Genomic DNA, 27,537 nt, shown 5'->3' with positions numbered 1-27,537 from the left:
AAATTAATTGTATTCAATATTATAGTATTTACATATAATTATTTTTCTAATTCTCTTTAGATCGATTTTATGCCTCTCATTACTTTCCTTGTTTCAATATTTTAATTTCTAATCCAATCAAAGTTACTTTGCTTGTGCCACAATTACATAGCTCTTCCCGTGTTAAAGATAATAGTAAAAACAATAAGCAGAATAATAATAAAAATCTTGTAATAAAGTCTAATATAAAATCTCACAAAATAATTAATAATTATTTAACATGTCGTCAATGAAACAATTGTAATAAGCAACACCAGCATGAATATTGACTTTGTCAGGATTAAATTCATTCATCGTTGGACAATCTCCTATAGTTACGCCAATTAGAGTTTGGTGATAAAAAAATGGCGCACCACTATCACCCTGAAAATAAATATTATTTTACATTAAATATGCTGATAATAATAAAATATGTACACAAACATATTTACATATTGATGTTTTTACATGATTAAATAATTCATAAAAATATAATTTAAATTTAAATTAAAGCTATCAATTCTTAAGCCTTTAATGATATAATAAAAATGAAATAGATTGTGAAGAAATTTCAATAGTGTACGTAATTTTGTAAATGGTATTGAGTATTTTCTCTTTCCAAACGCACTTGCATGTGTACAAATTGAAAATAAATTAATACATAAATGAAAGCACCACAACATTTTTTGTGTTTTTATAAAATTTATGAAAATTGAAACGATACATAATGATTTAATACTTTTCCAATTATTAATCTAGCAATATCTAAATTATCAAAACACAATTAAAATTTATACTTATAGATATGAATAGATCATCTGTTCTGTGGTTATTTCTCATACGTTGGGTATACATTAAAGAAAATGATTTCAAAGTAAATACATTAATGGTCATGAATATTTGTTCTGTTTAAATCTTTGTTGAAATCCGTTGAATTTTTACAAATTTCCAATGCGATTTGCATTGTAATGCATAAATGTTTGATGTTTTTTAATTGCAGTGATATGTTCCGTGATAATAATTTGTCATTTTATAAGATTTTATTATAGAACTATTAATTATATTTCTTATATGTTTATTTTCATCAAAATGTAATGTTTTATTTGTCAGGAACCACTTATCAAGATTTTAACTTATTTTATAATATGTTATGTAATGTATTTTTAAAGGCTAATTAAATTATGTCTTATTGAACTACTTTCTAAATTACAATGAATACACTGAACAGTCAAATGATATATTCTGAATAAAATGTTTAAATTTATATAATTAAATTTATATTTATTTATTTATTTTATGAATCGAACATGTTTTATATTAAAATACTTACATCTGATTAAAGCAAAAATAATTAATAATATCAAAATTAATGTACTTTTGTTTTATAGATTAAATTTAATAGAATAAAACTTCAATTTTTTTCTTAGGCTTTGATTTACATAAAGTTATTCAAATTTTTCATTATTTAAAAAGTATTGATTTCATTTAATTATATTTTTATTATATAGAAAGAAATATTTTAAATATTTAAATATACTTTACGTAATATTTTATTCGTTTAGGCCAATACACTTTTCATTGTATCATTAAAAAATAGTTTGATATTTAATTTAATTGCGAATTGTACTTATTATTATAATTACTACAATAATACTTATAACTTATACTTTTTGTGATAAAATTTTGTGACTCTATTGTTTTGACTTTTAATTTTATAGTCTATAATGTTGCTTATGATTTATTAAGAGAATAAATCCTCAAAGGATCTAATATTTCAATTTTATTCATATACTTAAACTCATATACATAAACTATTCTATCATTAAATAACATAATAGAGTTACTCATGTAAGTAAAATTGGACCTTTTGTTTGATTTTTAAGATTTTAGAATAAAAGTTTGATTAATTTACGAAAACATATATTTATTATTTTCAGTAATTTTTTATTAAATTATTATTTTCTTAATGAAATTTTCTCAATGCTGTTAAATTAAAACATAATATATAATAAAATATAATTTAATATTTTTTATAAATGTTTTTTTAATTTAAATATCTAAATAATCTTGTACATATTATGATCAGTGTAATTTATTAGTATGCCGAATAGATATTCGTTAAATGCAATTTGAAAACATATTATATTGTTTTTTTTTCGATGTTTTGAAATTAATTACAATCGCAAATATATTTATTCATTACGATTATTAATTTGATAAGTCCAAAATGAATTTTAATTTATTTTATTTAGTTTATTTTTAAATAAAATTTGTCATATTTTCGTCAATTTTTACGAAGAATATGATGATTCCTATAGTTAATTAGTCAAATAAATTACAAAGGTAGTTTGTCTTGTTAAGTAAAAGTATAAGTTCTTATTAGTAAAGAAGTATAAGATGCGTACGATGTATTTTTCTTTGCAAATTAACTCATTATTTAAAATATTAATTATATTTCATTTAATTTTATCTTTATTATATTAATAAAATATATAAATGTTTTAATGTTTTGGTTTTCGTTTAAGGATTCTACGTAAATAAATTAGTTCTAATAAAAAGTGGCGATAATAAATTTATACTTCGTGCAGCCAAGAATGTAAGGCTTTTTTACAATGTACATATGTACTTATGTTATATAGGATTTTGACAACGCATATTGAAATCGACAAGCAAGATCACGGTCTTACAAGCTACGGTAATTAAATTAATACTTACATCATTAACATATGTATATGGATGTCCAACACTGCATATATATTTTTCCGGAACTTCTACATAAGTATCAAAGAGTCTTGTAATTATCTCGCTGCACTCATCATGTGGCAAAATTGTTAAAGATGCTGTCTGATGAATGACATTTATAAAGCTATTATTCCCTCTTCCACAGCCAACTACGTCAGCATTTCGTCCATATAATATGCTGTGTGGGCGAATGGTCGACAGCTGATTTATCGGAACATCGTTTATAAATCCCAATACCTACATTAAAATTTTTTGGTTAACTATGAATGAAACTTTACTATTCTAATAATATCCATAAACTTGTTGTATCCATTTAAAGTAAGAAAATAGTATTTGTAGATTATATATATATATTTTTTTTTTTTTAATTACATAAGCAAATGCTTTTATACAAATAATAATTTACCTTCAATACAGCTATATCATTTTCTACGCTGAGTAGACCATTCTGCATTAACGTCCATTGTGTAAAATTTATCCACCACCAAATATTGTATCTAGAACCAAGTCTTACATCGGATCCCAGAATTATTTCCAATCCTGCGGTTCCTGTATCCTCCAAACAGTGCTCAGCAGTTAAAATGTGGCTGGTAGAAATAAGCGTTCCAGTACAAACTAAATAATGAAAGTTATTCTCTTCATTAGATATTTGTTTCAAACATACCACGGATGGAAACTCATTTTCATGTACTGATCTAATATTGTAGCCAATTAATGCTTTTGCATTTGCAAATCTATATCGGTTACCTAATATTTGAAATATTCGTTTTAATAGAATTATATTATTATCTAAGCTTTATTATTTATATACATTTATACAGAATTTTTAAAGTAGTATGCATTATCACTTACATAATATTAGAAATTTGAGTAAAAATAAGAATTTATTTTGCATGTTGAAAAAAATAGTTCAAATTGAATGCATTCAATTCACACTTTGACTTTTCCTTTTTTAATGCACAAAATAATAAAAATATCTTATAAAATATGAAATCGATACATTTTATAGCGAATATATTAGAAATTATCGTATGTCGTGCGTATGAAATTCAACGTATAAAATGCACACAAATATTTTTATAATTCAATCTGTGATAAGAACCGTTATAATATTTTTATTTCTATTGTTTTAAGGGAACGTATAACTCATTTTTACGAATAAAATATAAATGAAATATTATGAAAAGCCGATGTGCATGGCATAATGAAATGATACAATAATTTTGACTCATCTATCCAACAAATAGGAACAATACAAATTATTAAAACAAACTATATGTTATTATTTAATATATCAGTATAATAGAATATTGCACTTCGATTAATCAAGGAATAGTAAATAAACGACACGAATTTTTTATACGATTTAAATTCTCTAATATTAATTTCAGAATTCTGTCTTTATTCGCTACGAATACGAATCTATGCAATTATATGTATAACAGTTATATCTTAATTTTATATAAAATTAATTTTGAATTAAACAATTTATTATAATTTAGTTAATAATTAATATTTTAAGTTTTAGTTAAATTAAAATCATTTGACTAATTTATTATTAAATATAATTACACTTAATTACTTAGAATTTTTAATTAGGATATTCATGAATTACATGTAGTATGAAACTAATCATCAATGAACATTGTAATATTTTTTACATTTTATATTTATTATTTATAAAAATATAATAATTTTAATGATTATATTCTTATTATTATTTATTATTTTGTAATAAATTAATATATATTTTTATAATTACGATCTCAAATAAGTAGCAAAACTATTAAATAATAAAGGCTACTGAATCTCGGTTATATTTATACAGCTTTCCATATAAATAAAGGATAATCGGTTAACAAACTGATTACGTAACTTTGTGCTAATTATAAGTACAATTGTGTGGTTTTGTAATGCCTATCGTCAGTCACTTGTTGGGTGTCCTCTGAATATATCAGCACGCAGGTATGAAATTTCCAAAAATGCAGGTGCATTGTACGAATACATTCAATATCGAAATAAAGAAAATTTAACTACCTCTTGTAAAATTAAAAATACTTCTTAATATATCTTATTTACTATAATTATATAGACGAAATATGCAAGTTTAGAACATTAATATCTTTAAAATAAATTAATGTAGGAATTGATGAAGTAAAATAAAAGTTTTGTTTGTTCATTTCAACAAAATATTTTTGTTACCCAATATATACACGCCGTTTTTCGGGATTAACTTCAACTTCCAAATGTTTATTTCTATTTATTAATACATTTAACAAAGTTTAAAAGCACTTTATAAACTGTTTTTTATTCAGCTTTCTGAAGTATTGTAACGTAATCCTTAATATAAATTATTTTCACAAATATAAAAAAGGATTTTTTCAATTTTTATTATATTGTACAAGTATTACAAAATATATTTAATTAAAAAAAAGTAATATTTATTAATATCTATTAATAATTTGCAGAGGTTAGGTTTAAATTTATTTCTTATTAATTATTTCATTATCTTTTCAGATATATCAGATGGATGATTACATATCATTTTATACATCTTCCTAACATACAATAGACAGCACTTTTCATTAAATATTATAAACTAAAATATTGAAGGGCTTCTAAATTAAAAAAAAAATAATGTATTTTAATTTTATAATTTTATCATTTTATTTTTGAAAATATATTTTATTATACAATTATATCAATGCTTATCAATATTTATCTGATGTTACTCAATGCTTTGAAATAATTTCTATTATTCATACTGTCAGTAAATATTCTAATATATACCTTATATAGAGTCTATATATTAACAATAATGATATATATTTTTTTAATAAAGCTTTTATTACTATAAAATAAAAAATTATCCATTAATAAAATTTAAATAAAATTTATAATTTATATTACTTGATGTTTAAAGCTAAATCTTTAAAAATCTTTATATACTGTTTTTTGAAAAAGTAGAATTAAATTAATTTAAATTAAAAAAAAATTAAAAAAAATTGAATTACAAGTCAAATTATTTATTTATTTATTCAATTGAAAAAAATTCTTGAATTGATTTTTAATAAGTGAAAAAGAACAGATTTAAAAATTTAGGCAAAATAAAGTCGAAAGGCGAAATATAAAATTGAATTTATTGATAACTTTTTTCTTCACTTTTACACGTAATTTAATTTTTCAATTTTCAACAAATCGATGAAAATCAACCAAATTTTAACCACCAATATGAATTCGAATGACAAACAGTAAAACTTGTTAGATAATAGAAGCTCGATCGTTCAATTTATCAAATCTTCATTCATTTTTTCCTTTCTAATTAGTTTCAGTTAATTTCCGAATTTATGTATTTAGAAATATTATTAGTTACATATATGATTATTTCATATTATTAAAATTTTTTAAATTAAATATTTATTTTTAAACTTTTAGAATTTATTATTGCTTGTGAAAAAGGACAAAAACCAATGAATGTTACTTACGACCAGTAATAATAAGAAAATGTCTAATGAAACGAAAAAAAGATGTTCTACTAAAAATTGTAACTATATAAATAAAAAAAATTAAATAATGTAAAACCGAATAACACAATGAATTAAATACGAAAAAGCTTATTATATCATTTTCAATTACATTTGCACACGTTTCTCGCAACAATTGTTTAAACATTCAATAAAACGTCTTTGTAAACGTATTGATTGATAATTTATATTTAAAGATTTAAAGTACGTTAAATCACATATTTTTTTCCATTTTAATTTGAATAGCATAATGTACATCAAATTCTTTATCTTTGTACATCATACGAAGTATTATTATAATTATAAGTAATTCTCTTTACTTTAATTCGAATTGCTTCAACTAATTATAAAATAAATAAAACTCAATAATCACGATTAATTAATTGTATTATATAAGACTCAATTTATTAAAAATATATGCTTTCGATATATATCCTTGTTATATATTTTTGAATTATTATTAAATAGTTATAAATATTTTACATAAATTCGAAAAATAATTCCAATTATAATTTTATTTTGATTTTGATAAGTGGTTGAATAATTTTGAATTGCATTTATTTAGTTTTTATTGAATTTTTAATTGAAATTGAAATATCACTAATGATCATAAAATAAAAAACATATTTATAATTGAAAATGATGATGAAAATGATTTAAAAATGATATTTATTGTAAATTTTAATAATAGTAACAAAATATACAGTAATTTTATTTGTTTCAGAAATATATAATAAAATTATATTATATTACTGTAAATGAACACTTATACATATTTTTATATAACTATTATTAAACTAAGGATATTAATTAAAGAAATTAATTATATTTAATAATATAAAATAAATATTACTCTTATTTTCATTTAAAGATTATATATATCTTAAACAAATCTAAAAATTATTCTTTGAGCTTCATAAATTTGTAAAATAAATTTTGTAATCAATGGTTTTGACGACACAGAATGTAAAGAGTAAATACAAGTATTTTGATTATTTAATAAAGGAGTCAATATGAATTTAATTAGAGTAACATATAAGTTATAAAATTATTATTTTCATCATTACATGTATTAGAATATAAGAAATCACTAATAAATATATGTAAAATTGAAACTTTTGGAAACTACAGAAATATATAAACTGAAATATTTTCAAAATTACTTTTTTATATATATCGATTTATAATTACATATATTCTTTGAATTGAATCAATTCGCGTCTTCCAGCATACCAAATTTATAATTTAAAAAACATGTAAAATTCATATTAATTTTGAAAAGACACGTTTTGAAATTTCATCACGAATCTTTAATATAATTTGTTTCATAGTTATACATATTAGTTTTCATTTAGTGGTTGTCTGACAATAGTATTTAATTATACTTTTGATTGTAAATGTAATATGGCAATTAGTATTTGTTCTTTGTCATATTGAAATCTGATATGCCTAATCGACTTATTTGCTTTGTATCGCAATCCGATGCACTTACGAACATTAAATAGTGTAGTTGTGTCTTGATGTAATATACTATTGTCATATAATGTCGTTATAAGTTCCATCTCGATGACGCATCATATTTCATAGGTGTATATGGAATCAACATAGTGATTATAAATGAATTTATTTTTTGGATGTATTAACAACTTTTTCAATTTTGCAATACGATAACGTTCTGCAAAAATATTATTAAATTGTGATTTATGTTATACTATTAACTAGAAAAATTTCTTAGCTTTACAATTTAAGCAAGAAATATAATTATTTATAAGATTTTATCGTTAAAATAGCTTAGTTATTATTTTGTACTATTTTTAGACACATCAATTTGCTGCTTAATTAAATGATGGGTTAAATTTATAATACACGTAAAAAAAGATGCACTAGAAAATTTTTTTTTAAATATATGAAATATTTACATATTATTACAAGTTTATATATATTTCATATTTTTAAAATTATTCGTGTCTGTTAACTAATTTTTTTTTTTATAGAGAAATCTTTAATTTCTTCAAAATATAATATTTAACTCTCTACATAATTCACTCATCTATTGACTTCCATTATTATTTTTAAATTTTATTTTTATTATATTCCTATAAGCAAATATATAACGTAAGAATAAATAATAAATAATATTATTTGGTTGAAGTTAACTTAATACTTGCATCGTTATTTTAATTTATGTAGTATAAAATTATTAATGTTTAACTGCTTTTTCTGCGATGTTTAAATAGTTGGTCATATGCAGTCATAGAATAACTTAATTTTGATAAGCTATCATATTATTACGTCCTATTATTATTATTATATTAACATATTATTTTAGCATGTTTATTATTCATCAAATTGTAAATTTTAATTCATTTTTACAAACTATTTTCTTAATCGACAACTATACTTTAATAATATTACCAAGAAAAATAGTTGCAGAATTAGAAATAAAATAATAGTAAGGAAAGTTTGAATTATAAGAAATGAATGAAGCAAAATTTCGAGTCTCTTTTACAAAATAATAAAGTTAAACGAGGAATTATATTAACATATTCATATACCCTTTGATTTGTATTTCGTTTGTAATTTTTCACAATTTGGTAGACTTTAGCTGTAGATAAAAATATTTTATAGGTAATACAAGTCGAAGAAGTTTTGGAAATATATTATCATTAGTTTGTATATGCGTTCAAAGTTGTAATATAGTTATTTTTCTGCGTTCTAACATTCGTGTATATTTTGCTTATATATAATATTATTATAATATATTTGTATTATATAATGTATATTTTAATCGGTGATATGAATTTTTAAATCATTTAAAACAATATTTGTTTAGTTTTTGTTTAATATTTCTTAGCCCGTATTCACATATTAAGAAATGTGAATTTATCGTACAAAATATTTGACAATTGTTATCTATTAACATAAATTACTTTTCAAAATATCAGGAAAAATAAAAAAAAACACGAATAATAACATTAAAATTTTTAAAGTTTAATAATAACAAATTTTTTTAAATGCCCACATAAAAATATAATATGTAACATAATGTAAAATTCTAAATTGTTAAAAATATATATTAAAAAAGAACTAATTTTTTAATATAAATTTTAAAACATTGTACAATACTCGCAAGTAAGATGCTGTTTAACTAAGATTTTAATTTTACATATGGAAATTCTTTATAAGTCTATCGATTAAATGATACTTGTTTTACAAAAAAATCCAGCCTACAATGTCAAGATTCAAACGACTGCGTAATATAATTACATTATTTGTAGATATAACAATCTTTGATATATTAAGTATTTAAATATTATTACTTACCTCAACGTATATTTTTTTACGCAAAATCTATCATAAATATTAGAATTTCAGTGATATAGTTAAAAATAATGTTTACAATGAAAATAATAATTTTTGAAACTTTCTAACAATAAAATACATTAATGTAAATTCTCTAGCCGTTTAATAATTATGTATAAAATACAATAAATAAAACATTAAAAAGCGGTAAATGAAACTTAAAACGTTTCAAGAGAATATCAGCTTTAGATATCGTTTTTTATGTGTAAGAAGACATTAATTTCTATGGATTTAATTACAAGCACAATTAGTATGTGTACAGCTAACACCAATTTTCATTTATATCTTAAATATTGTTGTATATATAATATGATTTCTAGTTGGATATTATTGAATTATTTTTTAATTAAGAACGATAATTATGTCATTATATGTTATTAAGATATAAAGTATTTTGTTAAGATTGTTACTTATTATGTAAAACGTAATTATATTAGTTATTGTTACTTTCTTTGTTATTAATATTTCATATTTAAGAGATAATATTATTTTTGTCCAAGAACATTTTTTAATTTTAATGGTGAATATTAAAATATAGTATATCAATTGTGGTAAGTAAACTTTTTTACCTCATATTTTTTAATATATTGTTAGCAAATCTTCATTGAGTACTTGAAATTTCAAGAGAAGTTTTAAAATTATTTATTATGTAGATAATTTTTTTTAAAAAATAATTTTATTATTTTTATGAATTTTTTTTATTTTAACATTCGCTACGTAACCATTTTTTTTTTGAAAAATTATTTTTTCTAAAATATTTATTTGTCCTTAGATTTATAAAGTTTTTTTTTATTTTTAATTTAATGAACCAAATACTAATAAAACTCTTTTCAAAGCAACTGAAATTACTATTAATCAGATTGAGTACTCATATTATTGACATTTTATATATTTAATAGATCATTTTCATTATTTAGTTTATATTAGAAATTTTAATATGGTGTTATATATACGTATGCTAATATATTATTTGTTATTTATATTGTTATATAAATAAAAATTAGGTTTGAATTATTTTTGCAAATACAATTTTTCATATTTGATGAAAATATAAATGAATAATAACAAATTATATGAATATTATTAATCTTCTAACTTCTTTGTGATTGAAATTACATTTTACATGATATATTAATATTATTCTTAGACTCTCATATTTTTTCCTAATACTATATTTCCATTTTTTTTAAATATTTGTACTATTAATAAAACACCATACTATAAAATAAGGTTCGAATTTAGTTCAAATATACTAAACATCAAAAGTAATATGTGTAAGATTTTTATTCTCATTTTGAATTTATCTTATTTTACTTTCTTTTCTCTATGAATATTTATTCCATTTATATAAAATAGCTTTATTTAATATGCATAAATTATAAATAATGTTAAATTTGAATAATTTATTGATTTTCAATTCGATCTTTAGTAAATATTACACTGATAAATTTATGTAAGAATATATTAAATGCCTATTGTATTATAATAACATATGTTAACATAAATCTTTTAATTACTTAGTATGAATTGAATGTAATTGAACAAGCAATGGATTTATATAGATTATGAGGAAACTTATCAAATAATTTAAAATATATTAATTATATATCGATGGGGAGTATTCCCCTAAGAATTTTAATTTTAAGCTGTTGTAAGTGCCTTCGTTATGTACTTCATAGATTTATACTGTCCATATAAGATTACAGCAGATTTTAAGAAAGTAGATTTTTAAATAATATACAACTGTATACTAAAATTTATATATTTGCATATTATAATGCTTAGTAACTAATTAAAAATATTCTTTGAGTAATGCATATATTTTGTATTGAATGCCTTTTACATTACCAACGATAATTGCATACCTCCCACTTTATCGGTAATTTATTTGTCATAATATTTATTATATTCATTATTGATTAAGCATTAAAAATGTAAGAGTTACAATTTCGTTCATCTCATTCATATAGTCTGTGTTATAACCAAGCATATTAGAGTATCACCAAATTTTATCTTTGCATAAAATATTTAAAACTCAAAAAATTGTTACAGATATTTAACGAAACGCGTAAAAAGTCTGAAAATAGATTTGCTCTTATTTAACACTAAAAAAAATTAGTGTAGTCTATCTTACACAAAATACCAAATTGTACATAATTAATTCTAAAAAATTTTCTTAAAACTTAAAAAATGGAATATATAAACTTCGAAAGTAGGTTATTGATATAATAGAATGAGTACAACGTACTATTCTACTTGCAATAGTGTTTGTAAAAGAGATTCTTCAACTAGAGCTTATTGTAATTGGTATATAGTAATTGGCTTTTCAGATTAATTATTATGAAATCATAATGTTTGTGTTATTAGATTTTATTAATTACAATCATGCTATAATAGTTTTAAAAATTATGAAATATTAAATTTATTTATTTGTTTTTGTACAATTAGACAAATGTTAAAAAATCTAAAATAAAATATCTTTGCATCGGCTAATTGTTCTAATATATATTAAATTTTCTATTCTTACATCAAAATATTTTTCATTATTTTTCTTAAGATATGAGTTAAAAAATTAAAAATTAGAATTTAATATTGAAATAATAAGATAATAATAATATAGCAGTAACTCTTGTAAATCTTTAAATAATTTGTAACTATTCTGGATTCCGTTATCAGAAGCTTAATAAATATATGATAATTAGGTAAATTAATTCTTAAATTTTATGTGCTTTTTCAAATTCATAATTTAAGAATTAATACATGATAATATTATACATATTTAAAAAGAAAAATTTGCAAGGTGTAGGTGTCAGTCTTGATAAAAAATTGATGTAAGTAGAAGATGTTTAAGATTCATATAAAGCAGTTTGACGATAATTGAAATTTCAAGAAATGGTACAACGAACTATATTTCTTTGAAAGATACATAAGCTGTTAATATTATTTTCTATTACGGAAACAAAATTTGTATAAATTAACCTCTAATTTGTCTCATCTAGTGTACTATATGAATTCATAATTATTTACAAATAGCTCAGATGTAGAATACGATAATTGCTTATCCTTATATTTATTTTTTACGGTATATTAATTTCCTATCTCCTCCTTTTTTTATTCTAAATTGTATATTATATTTTTTGTTCACTGTAGTCTATAAAAATCAAATAAATAAAACAGGATTTTACACAAGAATAATTTGCGAGTATTTTCATTTAAATAGATAGTTTTTAATTTATGTTCTAATTATGATAATTTATAATTAATAATTAAATAAATTATGGATTTTAAAAGTATAATAATAAAATTAACTGTATTGATAATTGTAATATATTTATGACATTTTCAAAATACAGCTATTTTCAACAAAAATTAAAATTTATATAAATATATATATTTATTACAATAATTCAAAAAGAAATATTAATAGACAAAAACTGCAAGTTTATAATATAAAGGAAATTAAAAGAATGGAAACATCAATTTATAATATAATATTAAATTTATTATGTTTAATATATTTAAATCTCTTTAAGTATTTTAAAATTCATTAAAAGAATAATTTTTTTCATTGAATTATTCTTTCAGAGTTTTAAGAATGCATTGCAGCAGAAATTTAAAACAATAAAAGGTCTTATAGAATTTTAAAAGATTATTTTACTTAAAGAAATTATTGGAAAATACTAAAGTTATAAATTCTTTTTAAATCATACGTGTAGGAAATTTTTTCATTCTCAATAATATTAAATTTAAATTTTCAAGTGATAGTACTTGACATTACATTATAAAAATTTATTTTCAATAAGTTAAATGTCTTAATTCAGTTTATATAAATACTTCGATTTCCAATTTTATAATTTTGTTGAATTTTTAAAATTAATTTAATTTTAATATTTCTTATTTGTTAGTTGAAAGCCGTTTTAATAAATCAACGTCGTTTACTAGAATGCGTGTATATGGAATTTTCAATGATTTAAGTTTCAAATAAATAAACTTATTTACATTTATTTAGATATTAATTTATCTATTATGTGATATTATTTCCTATTATCTCACTACGGTTAGTTAATCAAGCACATCAATGATCAACAATTATGATAATTCGATCGATGATTGAGCTATTGTAATTTTAAAAATAATTTGTAACTCATGGTACCTTTAAAATTTATTTATAATAGCTTCTTCTTTTTTACATTTTATATTATTAAGTGAATACAATAAATAAATAAATATAAAGTTTATAAAAAATATCTTCTCGTACTACAGTAGATTTATATAATAATAAAAAATTTACTATATCTCGTACATATTATTTAATTTTTAATATACAAAAGAAATTATATCAATCTTAAACAACAACAAATTTAATTTAAAAAATTAAAAGAAAACTGAATTAAATCGGAACCATTTATTTAATGGAAAAATTGATTTATTATTTTTCAAATTTCAAATAATTAAGTGATTTTTATAATTGTGTGAAGCCATGTATTAATAAAATAATTATGGTATTTAAGACACGCAATACTATACAACGTTACAAAATATCATAAGAATATATTATGAAATTTTGGAATTCATTGGGAATAATGAAAATAGATAAAGAGTAAAAATATTTTTTTTAATTCATATATATTATATGTATGAAACAATAATACAATTACAATGTGTTTTAGATGGAGTAATTAAAGTATCTTAACACGTCTCAAGTTAGAAATAAGTTGAAGTAGAATGTTAAATAAAATTCTAAAACTTATCATAAAAAGTTTTTGACAACGCTGTTACAGTTTATTGCTTTAGTATTAAAAGAGATACTATTTATTTTGAATTTCAATCATCAGAAAATGAAGTAAAGGTAATTTCATTAACTAATACAAAATACTTTTACGAATGACTCACTTACACAGTTAGCCGATTTTAATTGAATTTTAATGCTTTTCTCTTAACTATGTACTTACGAAATAAGTACATCAAATTTAATTTGTAGAAGAAAGTGAAGCTGTAATTATATGATTGAGAGTATATAGAGACTTAAGTATAATATGCTTGTGACTATTGTGACGTAATTAAAATTTTTATTTAAAAAATATTCTATTTTAACGTCTCTTTTTTATTAAAACAATTAGACCCATTTCAAATAACTGTATTGCCAGTCAATTTACATAAAGAAATATAATTTTTTTATTGGCATTTAAAGTTATAAATTTTATTGTCGTAATTTTAGAAAAGGCATCGAGTTCTTTAAAGATACGTGTTAAATTATTTCAATAATATCTAGTTTTTAACAATAATAAATAATGGAATTATAAAAATTAGATAAAACAATTTTAAACCTTAGTTTAATATTAGAAAAACATAAAATCAAATTAACTAAACATATTTTATTGAGAAAATAAAATATTAGAAAATTTTTTAGCCCTTTATATTAAATTAGAAGGATCTTAAATTAAGACTTCGATATTACTAAACAAGTAACTTTAATTTAGCTATTTTTTAAGAGCGGCTATGTGACTTTTATATTAATTCTTGTATAATCTTTTTTTGATATCGTACAAGTAAGAAGAGACGATGAACTTTACCGATCAATACCTTTTCTCAAATACGTACATGTAATTATACTTTCACTTATTATATTTTCATACATATAATATATTATTTATCGCATTTGTCCATAATTTTCTATTATATTTGGTACAAACGAAAACGATGTTTCAGCCTCTAGTATGAGCTAAATTCACATTTTTTCACGATCCACAAAACTTTGAGTCAGCATGAGCATCGCAGCTAAGCAAAAATTCTTATAGCTGTGAGAGTGCGTACGCACAAATGTTTAAATATATACATGCACGATTGTAAAGTAAAAAAGCTGTAAATTTTGTACATAATGACTTTTGTATGAATTGTATTGAATCAAGTTATCTCAAATTTTATTATTTATCATGGACAATTTAATGAAAATTTAGTTTGTATATATTGTCTGCAGAATGGTGTGCATAAGCCCATGTAAATATATTTAAAAACAACTATAACAAAATTAATAAATCAACAATGTATAAGTAATTTAATGTTTAAAAAGAAAATGAATGAATGAATTTTATTTCAATGAAATTATTAATGTATAATAATTATAACCAATAATATATGTAGGTATTATAAGAACTCGCTCAACGAAAAATATATGTATTATTATTTATATGTATAACATAAAATAACTATGTAATATTTTCAATTTTGTGGAGATATAAATATATAAATTTTAATAATAATTATAATAACAATAAGAATAAATTAAAATAAACTATTTAGTTTTTATTTAATAAAGGTTATAGATATTACTATGAAGGATCTTTTATTATATAATTATCAAGTTCATAATATTTTTAATAAAAATGAAATGAGCTTCAACTTCATAGACGCACGTGCACCTACGTACACGTTTTAATTTCTTCGCGATTTATAAGATTTTCATTCTGGGTATGTAAATAGTTTGATATAAAAATTATTATTCAATCATAAAATGTTATAAATTCATCTTCAATATACTTCATTCATCCTTCTTATAATAAATCATAATAAGAAATTTATCTCTTATTGAATTACAAACCGAACGTGCCAAGGCCATTAAAGAAGTCGAACTACCGATTATTTATTCACCGATTCAAATAATATAATTCAAAATTTTAAGTCACAGTAAAATCGCCTGTCATTGAATACACTTTAAAGTTTTCTTTAATGAGGAATAAAAAAATTATATAACATCTTTGTGTCGGTGTTCTATCAAATATATCTACTAATTAAGTTGTGAGATTTCACCTATATTACGTATTAAAGACTTCAAGATAAGAAGTTTCATTTATGATGATATACAAAAATAAAACATTAAAATCTTATTAGAAATAAAACAAATAATTCGGAGTTAGAAGTAAACATTTATTGTTTAAAAATCATGAAAGATATAAAATTAATGATCTTAGTAATTATAATTTTTATTAGTATTGAAAATACTTCATTGCAGTTGTTTGACTTTAGACCATTGAGTATTATAGGGGAACAAATAGGCACTTCAAATAATTTTGAAGATATTACTATTCATTTTGTAAGTATATATAATCTAATTAAATTTCCACTAAGTACAATATTAAAAAGTAACAAATTTTCAATAAAAATTCAATAAAAATAATAAAATACCGCATGCAAATAGATGTTCTATTGTATCGTTTCATTCGTTTGATCAAATAAAATATTTTTTTCTTACTTTCTATTTTCTTTCTTTCTTAATATTGTAATATTAATATTATAATTTCATAATATATATTCTGTTTATACATTTTTTTTATTTATTTATTTGGATTTATATAAATGATATTTTAAGAACAATGAATAATTCATATTATAAGTAATGACCAGTTGAACATAAAAGTAAATGAATATAGAATCTAACACAGAAAAACAAGCTTGATGTTTGCTTAATGTTTCTTTAATGATTGTTACAAAATATTTGTATCGGCTGATCACGTTTTTCAGTATTTTATAAGAGATTATCGGCTGTCGTAGAATAACATAAAACTAGATGAATATTTGTAGAAGAAAAGAATCGTGTCTAGTAGAGTATAGTAAAAAGAAAAAAGTATTTCTTATAAAAGTAGACAACTACGATATAAAATCATAAAGGGGCCGAATTTGTGAATTTGTAATCCAGATTGCTTATTATATCATTATTTTAGAAAGCTTTGATACAAAAATTATGGTACTTTAAACAAGTAATATAGATGTCTTTTTTATGTCACATTTGCTATCACACAACTAATTTTTAATATCGACTTGTATACCTCAGTAAATAGTGATACTATAAGACAATGGTTATCGTTATTTATGATTTATATATCGGCTACATTTCTTTAATCTTCAGGTTTAAAGAAATTACAAAAATCTTTCATACATTATATGCATTTTATGGTTGCATATTCCCAAGCTGCATTGTTATACGATGTAATTACATAGCCTACAGATTCCATAAAGAGTGGATAATTGCTTTTATAGCTAAAGTTAATCTTTTCTTTCACTATCAGGATACAAAGAAATATACGCAAATGGTTTTTTCCAGCTTCTATAATATGCTGTACATTTCATAAATACATTTGACTGTTAGAGGCAAATGACATTATTACTACCACATTGATTCTTTAAAATACGATGCAATTTATTTTCTCTACGTAAATTAATTAACAGTTTACTATAAGAATTATTAAATTGCGAAATTAATTTTTTCAACGTTATCCATTATCTACATAATTAATTGAAATATAACGTTTACATCTAAATTAATCATTTAAAAATTCTTACGTGTCCTTTTGTATAAATATCTGTACAATAAACACCAATTATAAATTAAAAAATATGAATTATAATTCCATTAATTTTCTTCACTATATAAAATATACTTTAGATTTGCTTTTTAATAATTTTATTAACTTTTATACGAAAAAAAGTGTGAGGTAACAATTTTCAATTGGAATAAAATTGAAGCAATTACATATAAATTAAATAATAACTTTACCCATAATTATATTATATAAAAATACTATAAAATTAAAATTTTTATTCAATAATATAAATTAAATATATTTATTTATTTAATTATATATATTTATGTCTAGAAGCAAAAATTGATTAAAACAGCTAGGGCAATAGATAATGAATATCTGGAAAAGTAGTCAATTAAACTTGTTAAAATTATTTATTGAATATTTTCAAAGAAATATATATTATTTATTATTTTTAATCGTCTATAAACAATACATTGTCTATAAAATATCTTAAATAAATTATAATAGTTAAAAATATTATACATTAAGCGGAATGAAGAGTCGGAACGATCAATCAGCTAATTACTAATTGCTTTGTCATCTATGTTTCTAGATTTTATAATCAAAGTTTACAATCAAATCAATGCATTAGCAGATTCAATTGAATAAAATCTTTTGATAGAATTTCTTATAATTAATTAGTACACATTGGTAACTGCCTAATTTAAATGTTTAATTAAATGAATTCTACAACACAAAGGGAAAATTAATTTTCGTATATAAATCAATATGTCATACATTAGATAAATAATTGTAAAACGTAAAATGTATATTAATAGTTATTGTTATAGATTAAAGCGACAGAAAAATCAGTAATTAAATATGAATGTTGACTTCCTTCCTTGATTAATTAATTGTATTAACGAAATACAGATCAACTGTAGATAGCGAATTTTAATTTACATTAATTTAACAATAAAACAGATTGATCTTGCTGGAAAATATGGTTTTCCAGCTGAGGAGCACCAATTAGAAACCGATGACTTCTACAGATTGCGGATCCATCGGATTCCAGGTAGTCCATCAAGTCCAAAAGCATCAGGAAAGCCGATCGTTTTCATTCAGCACGGAATGCTCGGTATTTCTAGTATGTTTGTTCTAGGAGGCCCAAATAAGGATCTTGGTAAAATAGATCTTTATTAATCATTTCGTAATGTAATAAACACTTAGTATACAATAATTTCAAAACCCCTTTTAACATATGGTGAATAATAAATTTTAAGATTTTAAATTAGTAATTGTCTTAGATAAAAACTAATTACAATTATTATCAAATAAATTGTAATCTGTAATATTATTTATAATTTAGTTATACATTTGTTTTTAAGCAATGTGAATTTATAATTCCATATATGTACAGAATAAAACTATAATAAAAGATACATTTTTACATCAAGATAATTATTACGCACATTCAAATTTATTTACATTTGTTTTCATTCATTGTTTTAATTCTCGCTATTGATAAGCACCGTTAATAATTATTTTACATTCATTTTCAGCTTTTATATTAGCCGATGCTGGATATGACGTTTGGTTGGGTAACACACGTGGGAATACGTATTCTAGATCTCATGCAACACTATCACCAGATCGTGACTCTCAATTTTGGGAATTCAGGTAATTGTATAATTTTAGTCGATATATATATATCTATAATATACATTATAGCTTCATTTAATTAATGAGTCAAAACTTTGTTATTATTTGATATAAAATTTTGTAACTTTTTTTAAATTATTTGATTTTTTAAACTTCACTTTGATTGATCTTTAATATAAAAATACATAGATAAATAAATAATTGATACTTCACCACATAATATAAATGAAAAAATACATTTGTATGTGAGATTTTTTATTTGTTAAAATTATTCTATTTAATCAGAATAAATTTTTCATATTACAAGAATTAATGACAGTTTTAAGAAAATATTTAAAAAGAGGTAATTACATTCATATAACAATTTGTAACATAATAATGCGTAATATAAATATTTAGAATAATTATATATTTATAAAATATATAATTTATAAGAAGAAAGACTTTGAAAATAGTACACCACACTATATTAACATGATAGAGTTAAATAGTTTGGAAGTTTTACAAGTACTGAGGCAACATTACAAGTATAAAGGTTTATTTACATTCAATGATGAAGAAATATTGAAAAATAAAGTCCATAAAATTATACAAAACTGATAAAGTAGTGATCACTCAGCAGTGACTCAGTACATAGTGTCAGATATTCCTCCGAGTCAGTTACTCGTCCTAGCCAATCATTAAACGGAGTCTATACAGAGAGACTCACACAAACACGCTCTATCAGTGAAGCCATTGCAAGGAACACACGTTCAATTCTCCAGTACGCGAATGTAAAAAGTAGCACGTATGGATACAAAAAAAATTCTGTCCTTCGATTGGTTGTTAAAAATAAATTGTTAAAAACAAATTTTGATTAAAGGTTTTGTACGTATTTGAAATTATATTTATAGCTACGTTATTGAATAATTGATTTAATTTATTAATTATTCATTGAATATTGAATTATGTAAATATAAATAATTATGGGGGCAATTATGAATTTATCATATATAAAGATTTAATACAACTACAATTGAATAAAGATTATCATAAATTGACGTAATAAAACGTTGCAGGAATTTTATAATAGTGTAGTAGGAAGAAAAAAATATATAAACTATATCATTTTGTATAAAAAATCGATTATATATTTAAAATTTATTTTTGGATTTAATCATATTATGAAAAATATGAAACTAATTTTTTAAATTTCAAATTATAATTTGAAGTCTATATTATTGAAGGAAGCTTTAAGTAATTGAATTACATATGCACAATGGAAAAGACAACGACTGCAAATCATTTGAAATGCCGACTAAGACTGAAGTATAAAAATGATTTATAACAATCAGCTATGGATAGCTTTTTTTAGGTTGACATTGTAAGAACGCATAATTTTTAGTAAAAGTTAAAAACTTCCCTTGAAGTCTATCAAATTCCTTTTTATAATTTATAAAATTTCATAATATATAGAGCTCAAACAGTTTCATCTTACATTTCTATTTTTCTTTTTCTTAACTCTCTCTTTCTCTCTCTCTCTCTCTCTCTCTCTCTCTCTCTCTCTCTATTTAGCTGATTCATCCCTATAAGCAACTTTAAACAACAGAAATAGGGAAATATTCAAGGATATATCAGAAAAATTATTATATATATATTCATGATTGTGTACATAAGTATTTAATTAAAGAATTTAATTAGCGAATTTTAATTAGTGAAACAAAATGAGATGATCGAAGTATCAACTCCGACGTCTTAAAAGCTAGATAATTGCTTCCATAGTTTATAATTGACGAGCACGCTTAGGTCGATTACTATGGAAAAGGTACATTGGTGCCTAAAACAATGTTCGCAATAAATTAATCTATTGCTATACAAAATTATTGATCATCACCAAAGAGGCGAAGTACTTAATGCCTTTTTGATTTATAAATCCGAATCTTTTTGAGGAATTCGGTGTACATTACTTTATCCTCTTGAAAAAGAATCAAATTTCAATTTTCAAATTTCAAATAAGTAATAATCCAACCTTGTTACATTTATTTTATTTCAATCTTTATTATATAATTAATAAATTTAATTATTAATAATTATTGAAACTATTTTACATTAATGAAAATAATTCTAAAATAAGGTAAATTTATTCATTATGCAAATTTTATAAACCCTATTTAAGATATCATTGATAATATATCGATTAAGAAACATTTTAGCAAATAAAATAATACGTAAAATAATATTGCGTGTAAGCATTTATTAAATTATTTACCGAAAATGAGATTCAATAAAATTTAAATAATCGTATTTATTTTTCATGATTCTAGATAATTGAAAATCAATTTCTTTGTTTTCGACTGGGAGTGCATTAAAAAATACTGAATAACGTTTTTATGAAATGCTAAATATATTATTTTACTAATAAGATGTTCAATCTACTTGAATATTAAAAATTGAATAATGAAACAAAAAAATTGCATATTTATAATCGAACGTTATTTTTAGTAAATATACTCGATCATTTCTCAATTGCAGTAAAAACTGGATTTCCAGGAGCATTTTTCATTCATCGTATTATTGTAATATGATAAACTACATTAAATTTCATTCACCATTAATTTCAGTCTGAAGCTTATTAAAAAATTCGTATTTTAATGTTATATTATAGTTTCCACGAAATGGCCCTTTATGATCTCCCTACTACTATCGACTACATCTTAGGAATAACAAATCAGACATCACTTGTTTATATAGGACACTCAATGGGCTCTACAATGAGTATTGTGCTTTTATCTATGAAACCCGAATATAATAAAAAAATTCATCTTGTAATTAACATGGCTGGCATTTATACTTGGAAAGAGCCACGACCGACTATAAAATTTTTGCGAGACAACGGCCAACACATCAAGGTATAACATACAAATACATAAAAAATAAATAATATATGAATATATACAGTTTTTATTTGATTTAAAATCATTTTTATTTATATTAATATTGAATTTACCTGCTCCTTTATTTTAAATCATTATATCTCAAAGATTATAAAGCAGCGACGATCTACGAGCGTTAAGATTATTTTTCAATTTTATTATTTGCATAAAATCATACGAAACTGATAAAGTAGTTTGTACTGATAAAGTACAAAATTTATAAAGTCTTTAATTATTTTTAAGCCTAAATTTACTCTAATTTTATAACAATAGAAATATCCAAGCGAAAATTTCTCCTTAATAGCAGGCCCTTAAGAATTTTAATGATAAATTGCAAATAAAACATCCTTTTAAAACATATTTCCAGAAAATTCAATGTCAGTTGTAACAAGATAAATTATCCACTAGTAAATTTTAAAAAAAAAAAAAAGGAAATTGTTCACTTTTCCGCATCCCGTTACAACGCGGAATGCACTCGCATATATTCTGTTCTTGACTCAGCTATTTTACATAAGCTTCTATGCATATCCTTTTCGAGTTCTTTTATATTGCACACTTATAGGTCTATAACAACACATTAATGTTGAGGAGTTGATAAAAGAAGGAGGAAGGGAGTGATAAATATTATGCAATAAATGGCTTTTCAAAATTGACCGACTAAAATTAATAAAATAATTGATCGCACGCAAATAGAGGGACAATATCAATAAAAAAAAGTATTTTTTTGGTTTTGAGTGGTTAATTCGCTTGCTATTACAATTAATGTTTAATCGATTTCTTTCATTTTCTCTTTTCTACTTCTATAATTTGTCGCCTCTTCACGGGGCCTTTTCTTTTAAAATGTTATATATTTTTCTGACGCATATTCTAGGTGAATTATTTGTACATTGACTGGAGATAGTGGATTGGGGTAAAGACATATTAAGAAATATTATGAATTAAAAATTCAACAAGAATAGAAATTGAATTTATAGCTCATTTTTCATATCAGTAAAGAAATAAAAAAATTTTTAAACTTTACTTTTAGTATTTTAAAATTTAGCTTCAAAAGATTCGTCACTCATATTTTCAATAAAATTTAAATGCTAAGACCTCAGAAGTTTTCTTATTAAAAACATATTGAAATTTTATACATTAAAAGCATTTATTCTTGATAAAAAAGAATAAAATAATATATACTTTAATCATTTTTATATAATTTTATAATGTAATTATTTATATGATTTTATATATATTAGCCACAGATTATTTAAATTATATAATTACTTTGTATCCTTGAAAATTATAAATTTCTTTACTTGAATGAGTATTATAATTCCAGATAACAATCGAATAACTAAAACTCAATAAATGAATAATTTTTTATTTATAGATAGATATCTAATAATTGTAATGCATTACATTTATGAGGATAAAAATTTACTGAGTAAACAAATTTCATAAATAAATCAAATATAATGGAATATGACATACTAAAATATTTTTTATGAAATTTTTGCTTTAAATAGCTTTAATTATCATATCAGCTATACACATTTTTTTTTAAGTTTATTTTCGTATAATAAAAAAATATAAACAATTATTATTAAAATATATAATAAATTCATTTTAATAATGGGTACATGTATTACTCCTACATATAATATTTAGGTTCAATATGGTTAGTATATGTCGATATATAGCCCAAGTAATTTATACACTGATGTTTATATAACTAATACCTGCACTTAGCTAAGGGATAGCATGCATTCATAAACATAAAAGCTTCATAGTACAAAAAGCTGTTCTTACTATCCCTCTCTCTCTCTCCCTTTCTGTCTCTTTCTTAAGTACTTTAATAATAATATGCTTGGATAATATATTTTTAATAGAAACGTACGAGTCGTGTTTCAATGTTTTTAATACAATATTTACTAATAAATATAATATTACTTAATACATAATTCTTATCATAACTAAACAATAATAAATGTATAACATACACCTTATTTTTTCGGTAACCTAAACATGTACGTGCGTCTGTGCATACGATCATACATATCCGTGTGTAAATAAATCATTTATTATACAATAATACAAATTATTATAATACAGCAATGGCTATTACTGTAGTTGAATACAAATTCAAAGGTAATTCATGATACAGCACATAACGAGAAATAGAAGACTGTAATTACGAAATATTGTATAGAACATAAAAGGAAATGTAAAGCAAAATTTTTTTATTAGGATACTACATATTTTAGGTATACGATTTGTTACGAAAATATAGGCATACGTATGCCCACATATGCGCACATATGTTTCGAAATTACGATAATCGAAATATCCAGAAAAGAAATTTAAATTTATATAAAATATATATTCTGAAAAATTTTGTAAAATCAAACGATGGAGAAATTTGGACCTTAATACATAGTATCTTTAGAAAAAATTTATATAAAAGAAAATGTTTATATAGAATATTTTCTTAATGACTCATAATTTTTTCTTTATAGAGAGTGATAGTATTTTTTGGAATCAATGAACTATTCCCACATAGAATAATTCGTAGATACTTTTCAAATAGTACATATTGCGAGGAAAGATTTTTTCAATCTGCATGTTTAAACATAGCCCTGTTAATAAATGGCTATAATTCTGATTTAGATTTGGTAAGTAAATGAAGACAAATACTTATATAATATTTTCAGTATTTTAAAATGTTATGTATCGTAAATTAAAATTATAATCCTTCAACTTATTTAAATCTTCATCATATTTTATATCTTCAAATTTGTATTACATTAAACGGAGATATTTCGCATGTAATTGAAAATAGCTTTTTTTTTTTTTTAATAAATTATAACTTGATTTTGCAGAATTTATTTTCAAAATCATTTCCTCACTTCCCTGCTGGAATTTCAAGAAAGACCGCTATTCACTTCCATCAAAACATGTTAGCAGGTAAAAAAATAATATACTTCTTAATAACATTTTTACAATTTCAGCCGAAGAAAATAATTTTCAATAACGTAACAGTGTAACTTATATCTTAATAATTCTCTATCTATTAGTTTAATATTATGCTAATAAAAAAGATATTTGTGTTAACTCTGCAATTGTTAAGAATTTCATAAAATTAAATATCTATTTGAAATTGACAGGTAAACTTCAGATGTTCGATTATGGTTATATTGACAATATGGCTTACTATGGTTCGATGTTTCCTCCAGCGTATAATATCGAAAATGTTTTGACACGCGTTGTTATGATATATGGAAAAAAAGATACACTAGCATCTCCAGAGGTAAAGACCTTATGTTTTATTACATTTTATTAAAATGTATATTTTATTTTGGCATTTCAGAAATCAATATATATTTTTAAATTCTTTTATATTGAAAGATATAATTGTGCAATAAAATGAAAAATTTTCTTGTTTAATCCCGGATGATTTAACGTTTTGTAGTGTTTTAATTTAATTTTAATTTTCTTATAATCTACTTTTTACAGAAATTTTAAAAAGCTTAATTTGGTTAAGAAGAATAGCGTTGTTGAAACTTAATAGAAGACTTGATGTTGCTAAGAAGATATTGATCTATTGCATGTTTATAGTTCTAAATCATAGACGTATAAACCTTTTCATTCTGATTTTTATAAATTTTTACGTATCCATATATATTTCAAATCCATTTAATTACATGAATAATTTTATTGATTGATTTGAATAGATTGATTATCGTGATTGTTTGAAAATTGTTTAATGCAATGAAGTGAGAATTGTGAAGTTTTTTTTTCTTTCTCGAACTACATATCATATAGCGCTTATTACTACTTTAATATATATAAAGAATGCGAATAAATAAATATATACATGAATATTTTAAATTTATTTCACCAATTAATTAATTTTCTGCAGGATTCAATCGATTTATCCAGCAAGCTTAAAAATTCTTGGGTTGAAACTGTGCCCTTTGAAAATTTTTCTCATATAGATTATATCTGGGGTAAAAATATGAAAAGATTGATTCACGATCGAATTTTACAAATTATTGTGAACAATTGAATTTTTTTACTTATTTCGATTTGTATTATTTAAACAAATATGTACATAATGTAAAATTAGTAATATTATCTTAATAAATATATTACTTAAAAATACCATTATGTTTACTTATATTTATTATAAAATGTTAAATGTCTTAAAAATATATATAAGAAAATGAGAACAAAAATACTACGTTGTCTAATATTTAAAATAATACTTTATATAAAACACACAATTCACTTAGTTTTATATATATATATTAAATAATTAAAATAAACAAATTGTTCTTTTGTATATTGTAATTTTTTTATAAAATTTGAAGTGTTATATATATATATATATATATATATATATATAGATGATTCCTTATTTAAATAACTAAAATAAAATAATAAAATATAAGAATTGTAAATTTTAAAATTAATATAAAAAACCTTTTAATATTTTATTTTACTTCTATCTAAGAAATTGTCTACATAAATTATCAAGTACAAAGAAGAATAATAACAACGAAAATAATATTTTAGCTGGTAAAATATTGTATAATTAAGCTACATCTGATACTAATTAGTCAAATATATTGAATACTTTATGTTATATGTATTATGTTATTATACGCGTAACCATTGACATTGTATTAATTTACTATTAATATTTAATATTTATTAACATTATTAACATTAATATTAACAATTGTATTAATTTAATATTAATGTAATAATTGTACATTGAATTAACTTATTACTTCGATGATTAATAATCGATTGATTGGTGTATATAGTATACGTAATTGAATGTATTGTACTTCCAAAGATAAATACTACCTGTAATTGTAAACTGTAGGATTCTAATGAGCTTTGAATATCCGATACGCTTCAAATATCGGAATTCTAAGGGAACCAAAGCTTTGTCAAATTCTCATTAAGTATATGGGCACATTTCGAAATATACAATATTTCATTTACTAATTATACGAATATTAATAA

The 27,537-nt window shown here is 21.7% G+C and overlaps 2 protein-coding genes across 2 annotated transcripts; one reads left to right on the top strand and one right to left on the bottom strand.

Annotated features, from left to right (window-relative positions):
* Position 1: 1 nt before the first annotated feature.
* LOC105361393 (uncharacterized) lies at positions 2 to 6,272 on the bottom strand. The gene is made up of 4 exons (XM_011498557.1): positions 6,246 to 6,272; positions 3,167 to 3,507; positions 2,734 to 2,997; positions 2 to 402 (listed from the first exon to the last, which is right to left on the bottom strand). Exons 2-4 carry the CDS (start codon positions 3,212 to 3,214, stop codon positions 244 to 246), a joined length of 471 nt encoding a protein of 156 aa, XP_011496859.1. The 5' UTR covers positions 3,215 to 3,507; positions 6,246 to 6,272; the 3' UTR covers positions 2 to 243.
* A 1,416-nt stretch (positions 6,273 to 7,688) lies between these two features.
* Positions 7,689 to 26,569, top strand: LOC105365588 (lipase 3-like). Its single transcript, XM_011503801.1, has 9 exons — positions 7,689 to 7,698; positions 9,471 to 9,538; positions 18,932 to 19,130; positions 19,510 to 19,627; positions 22,254 to 22,497; positions 25,020 to 25,175; positions 25,383 to 25,467; positions 25,668 to 25,810; positions 26,423 to 26,569. The coding sequence occupies exons 1-9, from the start codon at positions 7,689 to 7,691 to the stop codon at positions 26,567 to 26,569; spliced, it is 1,170 nt and encodes a 389-aa protein (XP_011502103.1).
* Positions 26,570 to 27,537: the final 968 nt, after the last annotated feature.

The sequence above is a fragment of the Ceratosolen solmsi genome, unplaced genomic scaffold, assembly GCF_000503995.2.
Source record: "Ceratosolen solmsi marchali unplaced genomic scaffold, CerSol_1.0 scaffold10, whole genome shotgun sequence".
In the NCBI taxonomy this organism is placed as follows: domain Eukaryota; kingdom Metazoa; phylum Arthropoda; class Insecta; order Hymenoptera; family Agaonidae; genus Ceratosolen; species Ceratosolen solmsi.
The sequence above is the reverse complement of the archived record's forward strand: the minus strand, read 5'-3'. Positions and strand labels throughout refer to the sequence as shown.